Source organism: Mesoplodon densirostris, chromosome 7 (genome assembly GCF_025265405.1).
Source record: "Mesoplodon densirostris isolate mMesDen1 chromosome 7, mMesDen1 primary haplotype, whole genome shotgun sequence".
Classification (NCBI taxonomy): Eukaryota; Metazoa; Chordata; class Mammalia; order Artiodactyla; family Ziphiidae; genus Mesoplodon; species Mesoplodon densirostris.
This window is the reverse complement of record NC_082667.1, coordinates 112,142,637-112,154,411: the sequence shown is the minus strand read 5'-3', so window position 1 is coordinate 112,154,411 and position 11,775 is coordinate 112,142,637. Positions and strand designations below refer to the sequence as shown.

The window sequence follows — 11,775 nt, the reverse complement described above, 5'->3', positions numbered from 1 at the left end:
TCCACCCTAAGCCTCCTTAGTCCCACAGCTTCACAGGTAAAGAACCCCCAACCCAGAGGCGCTGGCTTCTAACCAGCACTCAGAGCGTGGGGCCAGCCTGGGTGCTCTGGCTTCCTGGCAAGCCCCACTCATCCGTCCTAGCGTGTTCTACTGCCCACTCCTGGCCTATGCCTGGGACCTCTATAGAGATGGTAGATGTTCCAAGAAGAAATGGAGAAGTTTCACCAAAGGTGGGGTGTGGGGGACGGGGGCAGGGAACAAGAGGACAGTTCAAAACAAAACAAACCCCAGTCACTAAAAAGGGAACGAGCCTAATTATTCAGCTCCTCTTCTGGGCAGCTGTACCTCCTCGTTATTTAGTTAATACCACCAAACATAAGGAAGAAGTAGTGAGTAATGGCCCAAGCGTTTCTTTTATTACCAAAAACAATTGTTACACACATACTCAGTGCCTCCAATCTCATCCCTGAGGATGACCATGAAAGTCCTTGGGGTTTGTAGGAGGAACCATTTAGAGGGAAATGCCTTGGCTGGTTGTGAGGAAAGTGCCCTTGCAGGGATCAGTTACATATCATCCCTGGGCCTAAGGACCCCTAAAGACAGGAATGGATGTGAGTTGACTATGGATTTTAATCACTCTTCCAGCACGTCTGGGGGTTAGGGTTAAGCCTGACACTAGCCCCCTCTACAAGAACACACACAACCAGGGTGCCCCCCCCCAAAGAATCCAAACTCCTCAGGATCCCCACAGAATGTGGTCTGGCACAAAAGGGAAGTCCCTCGGTCTGCCGAATGATGCAAGCCGGGTCCAGAGGGGACCGCACTGCTCTCAACACCACTCCTAAAGGCATCCATTGGCAAGGGCTGCCCACTAGGGGCACTGCCACCAGCCCGGTTCAAACCCCAGCTGGGGTCTGGGGTAGCGATGGTCAGGGTCTGCAGCCTTCACACCATCTGGACTTCTGGCCCCCCAGCTACTCCCTGAAGCTCTTCCATGACGCCCCCGGAGCGGGGCTCAGAGGCTGGAGGTGGCTCTCCCGGGGCTTCGGACAGCACGTAGTAGACAATCTCTCGCTGGCCTTGGGCGCTGGTCTGATTCACCACGTGGATGACAGGGCTCGAAGTGTCCTGAGAGGCCGAGAGGGCTGTCCCCTCACCACCCCCACCTTCCTCTTCCTCTTCAGCCTCTTCCTGGGGTCCTGGCTCCCCTGGCACTGTTTCTAGAATGATGCCCTGCAGGCTGCTCTCATTCAGTGGTGCTCCCAGGCCCGATCCCTCTGGCGGCTGCCGCAGCAGTTGCTGTGTCAGCTCTACACTCTCATAGCGAACCAGCTGCAGCCGCATGTAGCCGTCTTCATGCTCCTTGTACCTGGTGAAGGAGGAGCAGAGAGGGCAGCAAACAAGGGCGGGGGGGAGGCAGAAATGGCCTGGAGATTGGCGAGGTAAGGGACAAATACAAGGGAAAGCAGCAGCTCTGGGATTCTAAGTGATGGAGGTTAAAGACAAAAAAGGTCTTTATTGGAATATTTAGAAGAAAAGGCAAGAAGGATCATTACTCAAAAAGGAAAGGGAGGGGAGTGAAGGGGAGAGGGAGGAATTATCTGTACTGGACAGTAGTGTTGTCAAAGGATTTATGAGCAGGCCGTGGAGCTACAGGTTAGGACCCTTGGGCTCACACTCTGGTTCCGGCTACAGGGCTTTTGGCACCATTTACTGTTTTTGGCATCGTGCCTTGGATTCAAAAATCAGGAAAATAATCTTTGCCCCACCACTATTCTCGAGGTTCCTTGAACCTAAATGGAGATAGTGAACATCAAAGCACCATCAAATTCCAGGTCTCTAAATTGTTGAAAGGTATGAAGAAAAAGTGTGGGAATCTGGGAGGAGCATACCGAAAACGGGGGTGCCCTGAGGGCCACTTGAACTGGTGTTTCTTGCGAAGGTGCACGGTGAGGTTGTTACCCCTCGTGAAGCATTTGTCACACACGTGGCATCTGTACCTCGGCTCTGAGTCTCCCTGGGGGGGGGGGAGGGGAGGGAGGGTGAGGCTAGCTTCCCCCCGACCCCGGGCTCCCCGACACTTCTGCTGGTCCTTCCCCACCGTCAGCCCCACTCACTTCATGCACTTTTCGGTAATGGGACTTGATAGAGCAGAGCGACCGGGCACTGAAGGTGCAGTTCTCGAAATCACACCTGTAGGCTGGCTCCTTGCTATGGGTATCCAGGTGCTTCCGGAGGTCGATCAGATTCTTGCAGCTGCCGAGAGAGGTCAGGAGGGGTCAGAGGGCATGGGGGACCCTGGAACACGAGTTTTCTGATTTCCAGTCCCCGTTTCCCTTTACCTGTAGTCACAATAGTCACATTTAAAGGGCCGGTCCTCGCTGTGGCGAAAGCGCATGTGGTTTCGGAGGGAGGATGGCAGTGGGCAGGTCATGTCGCACAGAGGGCACTTGTAGTGGTTCACTGAGGAGCAGAGAGCAGGCTGTGATCCGAGGGCTAGTGGAAGCTTGGAGGGCGGGCCGGGACGAGAGGGGTGGCCGGCTACTCACCGTGGTTACGCATGTGGTCCCGCAGCAGCCGCTCCGTGGCAAATCTCTTGGAACAGTGAGAGCACTGGAAGTGTTGCTCTGTGGTGGGGTGGGCAGAAGAGAGGGTGGGTTGTGAGGGATGGTGGAGAGGCACAGAGAGGAGAGCAAGCTGGGAGAGGAGAACCATCCCAGGCAGAAGGGAACCACCAGGGGAGGAGCGGGGAGCTTAGGGAACTATGGACGGACATAGTATCACAGAAAGAGCATGGGACTTGGAGTCAAGAAGCTGAATTAGAATTCCGGCTTGACCACTTACTAGCTGTGTGATCTCAGGTAAGCGATTTAACCTCTCTGAGCCTCAGTTTCCTCATCTGCCAAAAGCGTGGATAAGAGGCCTACCTCATGGGGCTGCTGCTAGGATTCACTGAGATAAGAGCTGCGGCACACAGTAAGCATGGAATAACAACGTCTAATGAGTCTCTATCAGCAGAGACTGTGGTAGGTGACTGAGCCCTCAAGGTAGATACAGCCAACTTGCAGATACCTTCAGCGGTCCCCTCTCCTGGGAATGTGCCCCCGAGCCCCACTCCAAGCCTGCAGCCATGCCCCTTCTCCGACCGCTTACGATCCAACGAGGTCTGGCGACGGATGTGATCTAAGAACTTGGTGTTGTTGGCAAACATGCCCCCGCAGGTGGGGCAGGCCACCACCTTCTCCTGGGTATGGCTACGGAGGTGCTCTCGAAGCTTAAAGCGGTCCTTGAAGGTGCACGTACAGCCTGGGAAGGAAGGTCCAGTCAGGTCCAGCTACAAACCCTCAGAGTAGGCTCTCATACCCCCCCGTCTCTCCAGCCAGCAGCCAACCTTGCCCTGCAGGACTGGTCCCACCCCTAGCTGCCCTGGCGCCTTAACAACCCCAAGGTTTCTTTAGAGGTCAGAACTTAAAGAGTGGCCCTACCTTTCCAGCCACACAACACCAAGTGGTTGTCCTTGCCGACTGCCTGGTATTCACAGCACAGGCTGTGCGCTTCCACATGCCGATAGAACCACTCGGGATTGTCGAAGGAGCTCTGTGCCAGGAGCAACTTGGGGTAAGGACTGAGGGTGGGTGGAGGGACTCTTACCCCTAGGTGTCCAAAGGGGGCTTCTTGGCCCTCTCCCAAATTAACTTGGTAGGATAGGAAAGTTTGAGCAAGGGGGCTACCCAGCAATGTAGGAGGGCTACTAGCGGGAACCTCAGGAATACAGGGCATCCCTGAAACGGTCAAGGCATCTTGAGTTGAGATCCCCAGCTTCCCTCCACCCCTATTTCTGGCTCTGCCTGCTGACCTCACAGTGCTCCCACAGACACAGGAAGTGGTCAGGGATGTCAGGGATGAGGTTGCGGCTCTGGAAGTCCAGGACGCAGGGGCTGAGGTCAGCCTGGCTCTGCAGGGCCTGCAGCCCGCACTGTTTCAGCTTGGTGTGGTAGCAGTGGAAGTAGACATGGCGCACAAGGTCAGCAGAACTGTCCAGAGAACAAAAGCCGCACTCCTGCCACAAGCAGGAGAATTCTTCCTCTGCAAAAAGGGGTTTAGAAGGAAGAGTCTGATACTTTCCAGAGCTCTCCGTCCACTTAGCAGCAAGTGAGGATGCCGGACTGACCTGGTATGCCAGGAATTCTTTCAGCAAATACTAGTATTTAATGACCACTAACTGTGTGCCAGGCACCAGGGATACAACTACAAGTTAAAAAGAGTCCCAGCCTTTGTCCTCGTACAGCTTTCAGTCAGGGAGAAAAAAACATCAAATAATCACATGTATAAATATTAGACTGCAACCAGGTGGAGGGGAAGTGCGGTCTAGGCAGGGGGACAGTGTGTGCATGTCCCAGTGCCAGTGACTCAGAGACAGCAGGTGTGGCTGGCATTTGCTACAGTGGCTCGGAGTTTCTGCTGTTCCCGAGGGGCCTGAGACACCTCCCACTCCTTCCTGTCAAACCGGAAGTCCTTCTTTCCCCCATATGCTGCCCAAGATCGGCCTTCCCTAGGAAGGACTATTCTCTAGGACTATTCAATTCCACTTCCTATCTCTCTAGCATCTGTCTAAGCACCAAATTTCCACTGCTTTATAGGGGTTTACTTGTTTTGAAAAGTAGGTACTTTAAAAAATATAATCATCCCCTAATTTCTCTTCTGTATAAATATTACTTGACTTTTGAAGCTATTAATTATAGTTCGCAGTCACTAGACTCAAAACAGAATTTGAGGTGGGGGAAGGAGAGGTGTCTCTATACCTCTGTAGAACAGAGTTTTTCAAACTGTGTTGTGACCCATTAGTGGGTAGTGAAATCAGTTTAGGGGATTGCAAATCACACTTTTTTTTAATGAAAGAGAATAAGATAGAACAATTCAGAGAGAATTTAATAAAGGCAAGTATTGTTTTTAGTATTTTTTAACTTTTGTGTACAGGGTTGTGATATAAGATGTATTCCTAACTGGTGGTCACAGTGAAGAAAAAAAAAAAAAAATTGAAAAGCACTACCAGAGAGTGAAAAAAGCAGCTTGCCAACAACTTGTACAATATGATCCTCTTAAAAAAAATAAAATCATATCTAATTTATGTATACACAGGCAGAGAGAGGTCAAAAAGAATGTTCACCAAAGTCAGTAATAGACTTTGTTTTTTTTTTTGGCGGTACGCGGGCCTCTCACTGCTGTGGCCTCTCCCGTTGCAGAGCACAGGCTCCAGATGCGCAGGCTCAGCGGCCATGGCTCACGGGCCTGGCCACTCTGAGGCATGTGGGATCTTCCCAGACCGGGGCACGAACCTGCGTCCCCTGCATCGGCAGGCGGACTCCCAACCACTGCGCCACCAGGGAAGCCCAGTAATTGACTTTTGATGGCAGGATGGCAGGTTCATTCCATATATCCTTGTTGAATGAGTTTTCTATAATGAGTCTACAGTGTTTTTATAAACAAACCAAAAAAAAGCACAATTAGGAAAGTAAACCACCACTTTCGCAGGCTGCCTTCCCCCTGTGCGGCAAGGAAAATCCGATTTTCCACCATCCCTCGAGCTCTCTCCCCTGCTGTGTCCTGCTTCCTTACCCAGCGGGTCCTCCTCCTCCTCCTCCTCCTCCTCCCCGGAGCCCTGCAGGTGATGCTGCAGGTGCTGAGTGACATGCTCGCAGAACTCCTCCATGGCTGAGCACACAAAGGAGCAGGACCCCCACTCACACTGTAGCCCCAGGTTCTCCTTTCGAGGAACTTTCCCAGGGGGCGGCATGGCCTTCACCCTAGAGGGGGAGGAAGAAATCAGCAGCTGCCAGGATTCCACCCAAGTGTTGGTGGGCGTAAACAGCTGGGCGGGCAGCCAGCCTAGAACCAGGAGACATTTTCCAGTGGCCCGTGACAAACGCCATGCTTTTTCAATAAGGACAGAGTAGCAGTTCCTTAAGCCCCTGGAAGCTGTCTGCTGTTCTTGGGAAAGGAGAATACGAACTAACATTACTGAGCATGTGCCAGGCTCTGAGCTAAGAACTTCAACAGACCTTTTTTCAAGGAGCTTCAGAGCAACCCGCCAAGAAGGAATTACTCCTACAGGAAGCAGAACAATGCTCAGGTTCAAAAAGAAGGCTTTGGGGAATGACCCAGGGTTCAAATCCAGACGCCTCTGTCCACCACCGACTTAGCTGGGCGACCCCGGCCAAGTAACGTAACCCTTCTACTCCTGAACATTCTCATCTTCACAATGGCGATAACAACCCCTTTTGCTTTCAATTTCACACTTACTATATGCCAAGCACCTACTAAGCACTTTATTTGCCTTGTGTCATTTAATTACCAACACCACCCTATGAGGTAAGCACTATTTTTAACTTCATTTGTAGATAAGGGCCTAAGACTTGCAGAGGTTAACTGGTTTGATCAAGATCACACACTAGTGTGGTCGGGTCAGGTGAGGCTGACTCCGAAGTCCACATTCTTTCCTATGCACACAGATGACCCTAGAAGCTCCTTATTTCTTACGGTAGGTATCGTAAGTCCCCGCCAGACTTACAAAGTGCCGTACCAACTCCCTTTGCCTAACCTGTCCAGTGCTTTACTCCACCACGGCCCTAACATCCTCTGAACAACAGTGCAGATTCCATTTCACGTAAGAGGCAGTTACCTGTCCAGTTTATACTGGGTGTACACAGTGCTAGGCACACTTAGGCATGTAATAAATATTTGCTGAAGAAAGCTGAATAAATAAACTAAAGGTTCTCAACCTTTAATATGCACACAAATGCACAGGTTTCCAGCCCCTCCCCTAAAGGTTCGGATTCGGGAAGGCTGGGTTAGGCCTAGAAATACGCTCTCTTAACTCAGCACTCCAGTTCTGGTGGGGCTTCCAGGAACAGAGTTTGAGGAACAATAAAAGAACAGTTTCCCTCGTTAAAACAAAACACAGGGACTTCTCTGGTGGCGCAGTGGTTAAGAATCCACCTGCCAATGCAGAGGACATGGGTTGGAGCCCTGATCTGGGAAGATCCCACATGCCACAGAGCAACTAAGCCCCTGCACCACAACTACTAAGCCCACGCGCTGCAACTACTGAAGCCCGCTCACTCTAGGGCCTGTGCTCTGCAACAAGAGACGCCACCGCAATGAGAAGCCCACGCACCACAAAGAAGAGTGCCCCCCCACCCTGCTCGCTGCAACTAGAGAAAGCCCGTGAGCAGCAACGAAGACCCAACGCAGCCAAAAATTTAAAAAAATAAAACAAAACAAAAAAACCCACAGAATGACAGATGATACTGCAAGCAAAATCTCTGCGGGAAGAAAAGACACTAAGAGGCCCTGACTTTGTCCCCTAGGTGTCACCTCTTCCTTGAGGATTCTCACTGATTCTTGCTGTCCCCACTGTGGTACCCTGAGAGGGAGCAGAGGAATTGCTCTCGCTGGCCTTCCTGAAACAGGTGGGAACTCTGAAAAAGAACTTTACTACATACTGAGGAAAAAAACCCAGAAAACACAAAATGCATAACATCTTTCATAGCTACAATTGTAAGAACCTACTATATCTAACTGCTTACCAAAGAAACCCCCCCCCCTTTTTTTTGCGGTACGCAGGCCTCTCACTGCTGTGGCCTCTCCCGTTGCGGAGCACAGGCCCCGGATGCGCAGGCCCAGCAGCCACGGCTCACGGGCCCAGCTGCTCCGCGGCATGTGGGATCTTCCCGGACCGGGGCACGAACCCGCGTCCCCTGCATCGGCAGGCGGACTCTCAACCACTGCACCACCAAGGAAGCCCCAGAAATGCCTTTTAAATCCACAGCCTTTGCCTCTCCTCTGAGAAGAAGCCAGCTACCTTTGACACTCTGGGGTGTGAGTACTTGGGGTTGCTGAGCTCTTGGTAGACTAATAGTGAAGCCCTATTAGGAGAAAATGTGGACTACTTTTACAATTTGGGGGTAGAAGAAGTAGGGAAAGCCTTCCTAAGTCAGACATAACAGTCCAAACCTCCTATACTACCTTCAGGATCAAGTCCACTTAGCACAGCATGCAAGGCTCTTCTCCAACTGGCCGCAACTTACTTCTCCAGGAGCTGGGTAAGGGAACTAACACATGAGGGCCTACCATGTGTCAGCCCTGGGGTGAGTCCTCTTCCAAACTTCACTTCATTTGGTGTAAGAGTGCCCTGATTCTGGGCCTCCCTGGTGGCGCAAGTGGTTGAGAGTCCGCCTGCCGATGCAGGGGATACGGGTTCGTGCCCCGGTCTGGGGAGATCCCACATGCCGCGGAGCGGCTGGGCCCGTGAGCCATGGCCGCTGAGCCTGCGCGTCCGGAGCCTGTGCTCCGCAACGGGGGAGGCCACAACAGTGAGAGGCCCGCATACCGCAAAAAACAAACAAAAAAAAAAGAGTGCCCTGATTCTAATCCAAAGGTCATGCCCTTCCCCCCACACCTATCCATTTATTCCCTCTTTCTCTCTGAGTCAGTAATCTTTGTCCCTAAACATACTACATTCTCCTAAAACGCTCTGCCTGAGAAACCTCAACTCATTTGCTTCAAGCCCAAATGCCCCCTGCTTGGTGACCCCTCTCCCAATTCATCCAGGTACAGCTGACATATCCCCCCTCCTGCCTCCACAGCACTCGGTACACACCTCCATCCAACTACCTGTTACAATGGAACAGAATGTGTGTCCCCTAGACAAGGAGCTTCTCAGGGCAGAGCCCATCTCTTTACTTCTCATTCCCAGCATTAGGCCAGAGCTTTGTACTCTTGGGAAACTCAATAAATGTGGGGATATGATTATATCCCAGGAAGCGTTCCTAAACTAACCCGCCCCTCAAATCACTCTCGCCTTTCGGTCTGATGGCTAGCACAGTTGAAACCAGAAAAGCTCAACCCTATTTTTTCTGCTGCCCTTGGTCACTCATGGTTGTTTTGTGTTCTACTCTCATCTACCCAACTGGACAATATTAGCTGCTTCTGAGCAGATACCATATCACGCCTGTGTCCCTATACTGTGTCCAGCACAATGCTGAGCACAAATATTCTAAACACATATCTGTTGTTAGACTGTGGATAAGGCCCAGGAAGCAGGCTATCTAGATATCTAGAATGACTTGAAATTTAGGCAAAGCTCCCTGAATCCCTCTTTCACCATCCCCCAAATTTAGGCAAAGCTCCCTGAATCCCTCTTTCACCATCCCCCAGCGTTCTTTACTTTCTTTCCCTGTACGCTGCTTGTTTCTACCCTGGGAAGCTGTAGGACAAAGTGACTATTTGGTCACCACTCCTCTTTCTGTAGGCAAGGGATGCAAATGAGGCAACCTGTATAAGGAAAGGGCGCTGGACCAGCTGTCAGAAGACCAGGGTTCGAGCTTCCTGTCTCAATGAGTTTGCTCAGCCTAGAAAAATATAACACCTATTAACTATCTACTATATGCCAAGCACTGTTTTAAGTATCTTATATGTATAAAAACTCATTAACACAACAACCCTATTGAAGTAGGTACCATTATTACCCACTTCACAGATGAGGAAATGGCCCAGATAGGTTAAGTAATTTACCCAAGATCAAAGCTAGAAAATGATGGAGACAGAATTCAAAGCCAGGAAGCTTGGCTCCGTTCTCCTCCTACATCAGCCTGTCTTGCCTCTTCATGTCTGATTCCTTCCTCCCCACAGACATCATAGCCAAATACACAATACCCAAAGCATGTTTTATTGAGTAGCTATTTTGTCAGTTTCCTCCAATAAGCTGTGAGCTCCTAGAAAGCCTGGTCTGTGCTGTGTTCAGTTCTAACTGCAGGGCCACCACAGTAGGTTGTACCTAATACAACCTCTTTTAATGTTTAAGTAAATCTGTTAACTTATTACTTTACTTTTAGACAAATCACCTAGCTTCTTTGAACCTATTTCCTTAAATGTGAAACAGGATACTAATATCACAGCAGTGGATGATGGATTCAACAGATCTGATTAGAAAGTTCCAACACTTACTAGCTATGTGACCTCAGGGAAGTTACTCAAGCCCGGGTTTCCCATGTAGCATGGGAATAATCATGCCTGTCTCATTGAACTGATTTATGGATTAAACCAGACAATGGATATTAAAATGTCTAGCATAACACACCGCCAGAACTCAGCAAGTGTTGGCTCTTCGTATCCTTGCTTCTAAGGATGAGATGATCTAAGCACGAATTCTACAAAAAGATCAACAAAAGGAAAGCCCGAAGGATTCCTAACCCTTCCTTTCATCGGGAGCCATAGTAAGAAGCAATCAGCAAATACCTGAGTATACACTGTAACGCAAAACACCGAATGAACCCTGAATGGTGTTCAAGAAAGGAGGGACCCAGATCCGGAACCTCCTAAGGACTCACAATGTGGTCGAAGAGATAAGACTCTGACGTGTTAAGACAACGACCAAAACAAAGCGCCGGATGGGGGAAAGCTGGACAGGGAGAAATCCCAGGGGCAGGCGAAGCAGGGAAGACTTGCCCTAAGCGGTGAGGACCGGGCCCCTGGAGCACAGGTAGAATTCGGAGAGAAAGAAGGAGACCGCTCCGGCGGGTAAACCTCTCCCTCTCAGCCCCGCAGGCTTCCCCCAAGGCGTGGCGGCGACCGTGTCTCAGCGGCAGCGAAGCCCCAGACGGGAGGTTCGAGTCGATGTTGGGGGCAAGGCGCTGCAGGCACCAGGCAGACCAGCGTGGCCGAACAGCAAGAGGGAGCCTCGCCTAAGCGACCGGGGAAGAGCCTGGCCTCGGCTGCCAGCCCAAAGCCCAGCCCGACGCTGCCCGGCAGAGCCCGGAACCCGCACTTACCGTCGATCAGTCTAATCGGCTCCGGGGTCTCTCCTGCTCTCCTCCCACCTCCCACCGTCTCCGGTAGGGCTCTTGAGCGACGGCCAACGACAGCCAATCGCCGTTCTCGGATCCCTCTAACAACCAATCGCCCCTGCGACTGACGGAACCCATGCGCGACCAAAACACGGAAGGGGCGGGAGTGAGAGGCGGCGGGACGCGCGGAAAGGTACCGCTGCTGGCGCCGCCGATCTCCTGGCGTGGCGCAAGCGGGGATCCCTAGGGCCCGAATTCCCCCAACTGCGCAGGCTCGGCCCACGGCACCAACTGGGCATGCGCAGAGCTCGGGCTGAGCGCAGAGAGGGGTCTCTGACCTTGTGCTGGTTATCAAGCTAGCTGGCCGCGTGGGCGGTGAGGCGGAGGAACAGGTGGAGGAGGCCGAGGAGGCGGAGGAGGAGGCATGCGAGGCTCCGTGCCCAGCACAGCAAGCCCCGCTCAGCCCAAACTGGGGGTCCTTCACCTTCTTAATCTTCCTGTTTCTTAAATATCAGTATTCCTTGTGCCATCTTCTCTTTCCCCTACACCTCACCTCCTGTGTCACCAGGCTCAGTGAATAACTCCTTCAAGTCAGAAACCTGGCGGTCATGGCTGATTCCTCCCTCACACGTCGCATCCAATCCATTGCCAAGTTCTGCAAATGCTACCCCCTTAAATACAGGATCTCTCATGTTCATCCCCCGTTCTTGATGTTCTTGACGTTCGCCGCCCCCTCTCTAGTCCATTAACAACGTCCATCCCGGATGTGTACACTGACCTAACTGGTTCCACTGCGGGCACTCCTACTTCCTTCCAAACCATTCTCGTCGGAGCTCTCAAGTGATCCTTAACAAAGAGCAAATCTGATCAAACGACCACCCTGCTTTAAACACTCAAAGTCATTCTGTTGTCCTCAGGACAAAGCCCCAAA

The 11,775-nt window shown here is 51.6% G+C and overlaps 1 protein-coding gene across 2 annotated transcripts; it reads right to left on the bottom strand.

Moving 5' to 3' along the window:
* Positions 1–404: 404 nt before the first annotated feature.
* On the bottom strand, positions 405–10,918 carry HINFP (histone H4 transcription factor). Of its 2 annotated transcripts, XM_060103401.1 has the most exons (10): positions 10,830–10,918; positions 5,617–5,804; positions 3,857–4,086; positions 3,486–3,597; positions 3,154–3,306; positions 2,550–2,627; positions 2,343–2,463; positions 2,118–2,256; positions 1,893–2,017; positions 405–1,369 (listed from the first exon to the last, which is right to left on the bottom strand). In XM_060103401.1, the coding sequence occupies exons 2-10, from the start codon at positions 5,792–5,794 to the stop codon at positions 946–948; spliced, it is 1,560 nt and encodes a 519-aa protein (XP_059959384.1). In that variant the 5' UTR covers positions 5,795–5,804; positions 10,830–10,918; the 3' UTR covers positions 405–945. The 2 variants fall into 2 exon arrangements, with proteins under 2 accessions (XP_059959384.1, XP_059959385.1); XM_060103402.1 differs by lacking the exons at positions 3,154–3,306; positions 3,486–3,597; positions 3,857–4,086; positions 5,617–5,804; positions 10,830–10,918 and adding an exon at positions 3,073–3,153.
* Positions 10,919–11,775: the final 857 nt, after the last annotated feature.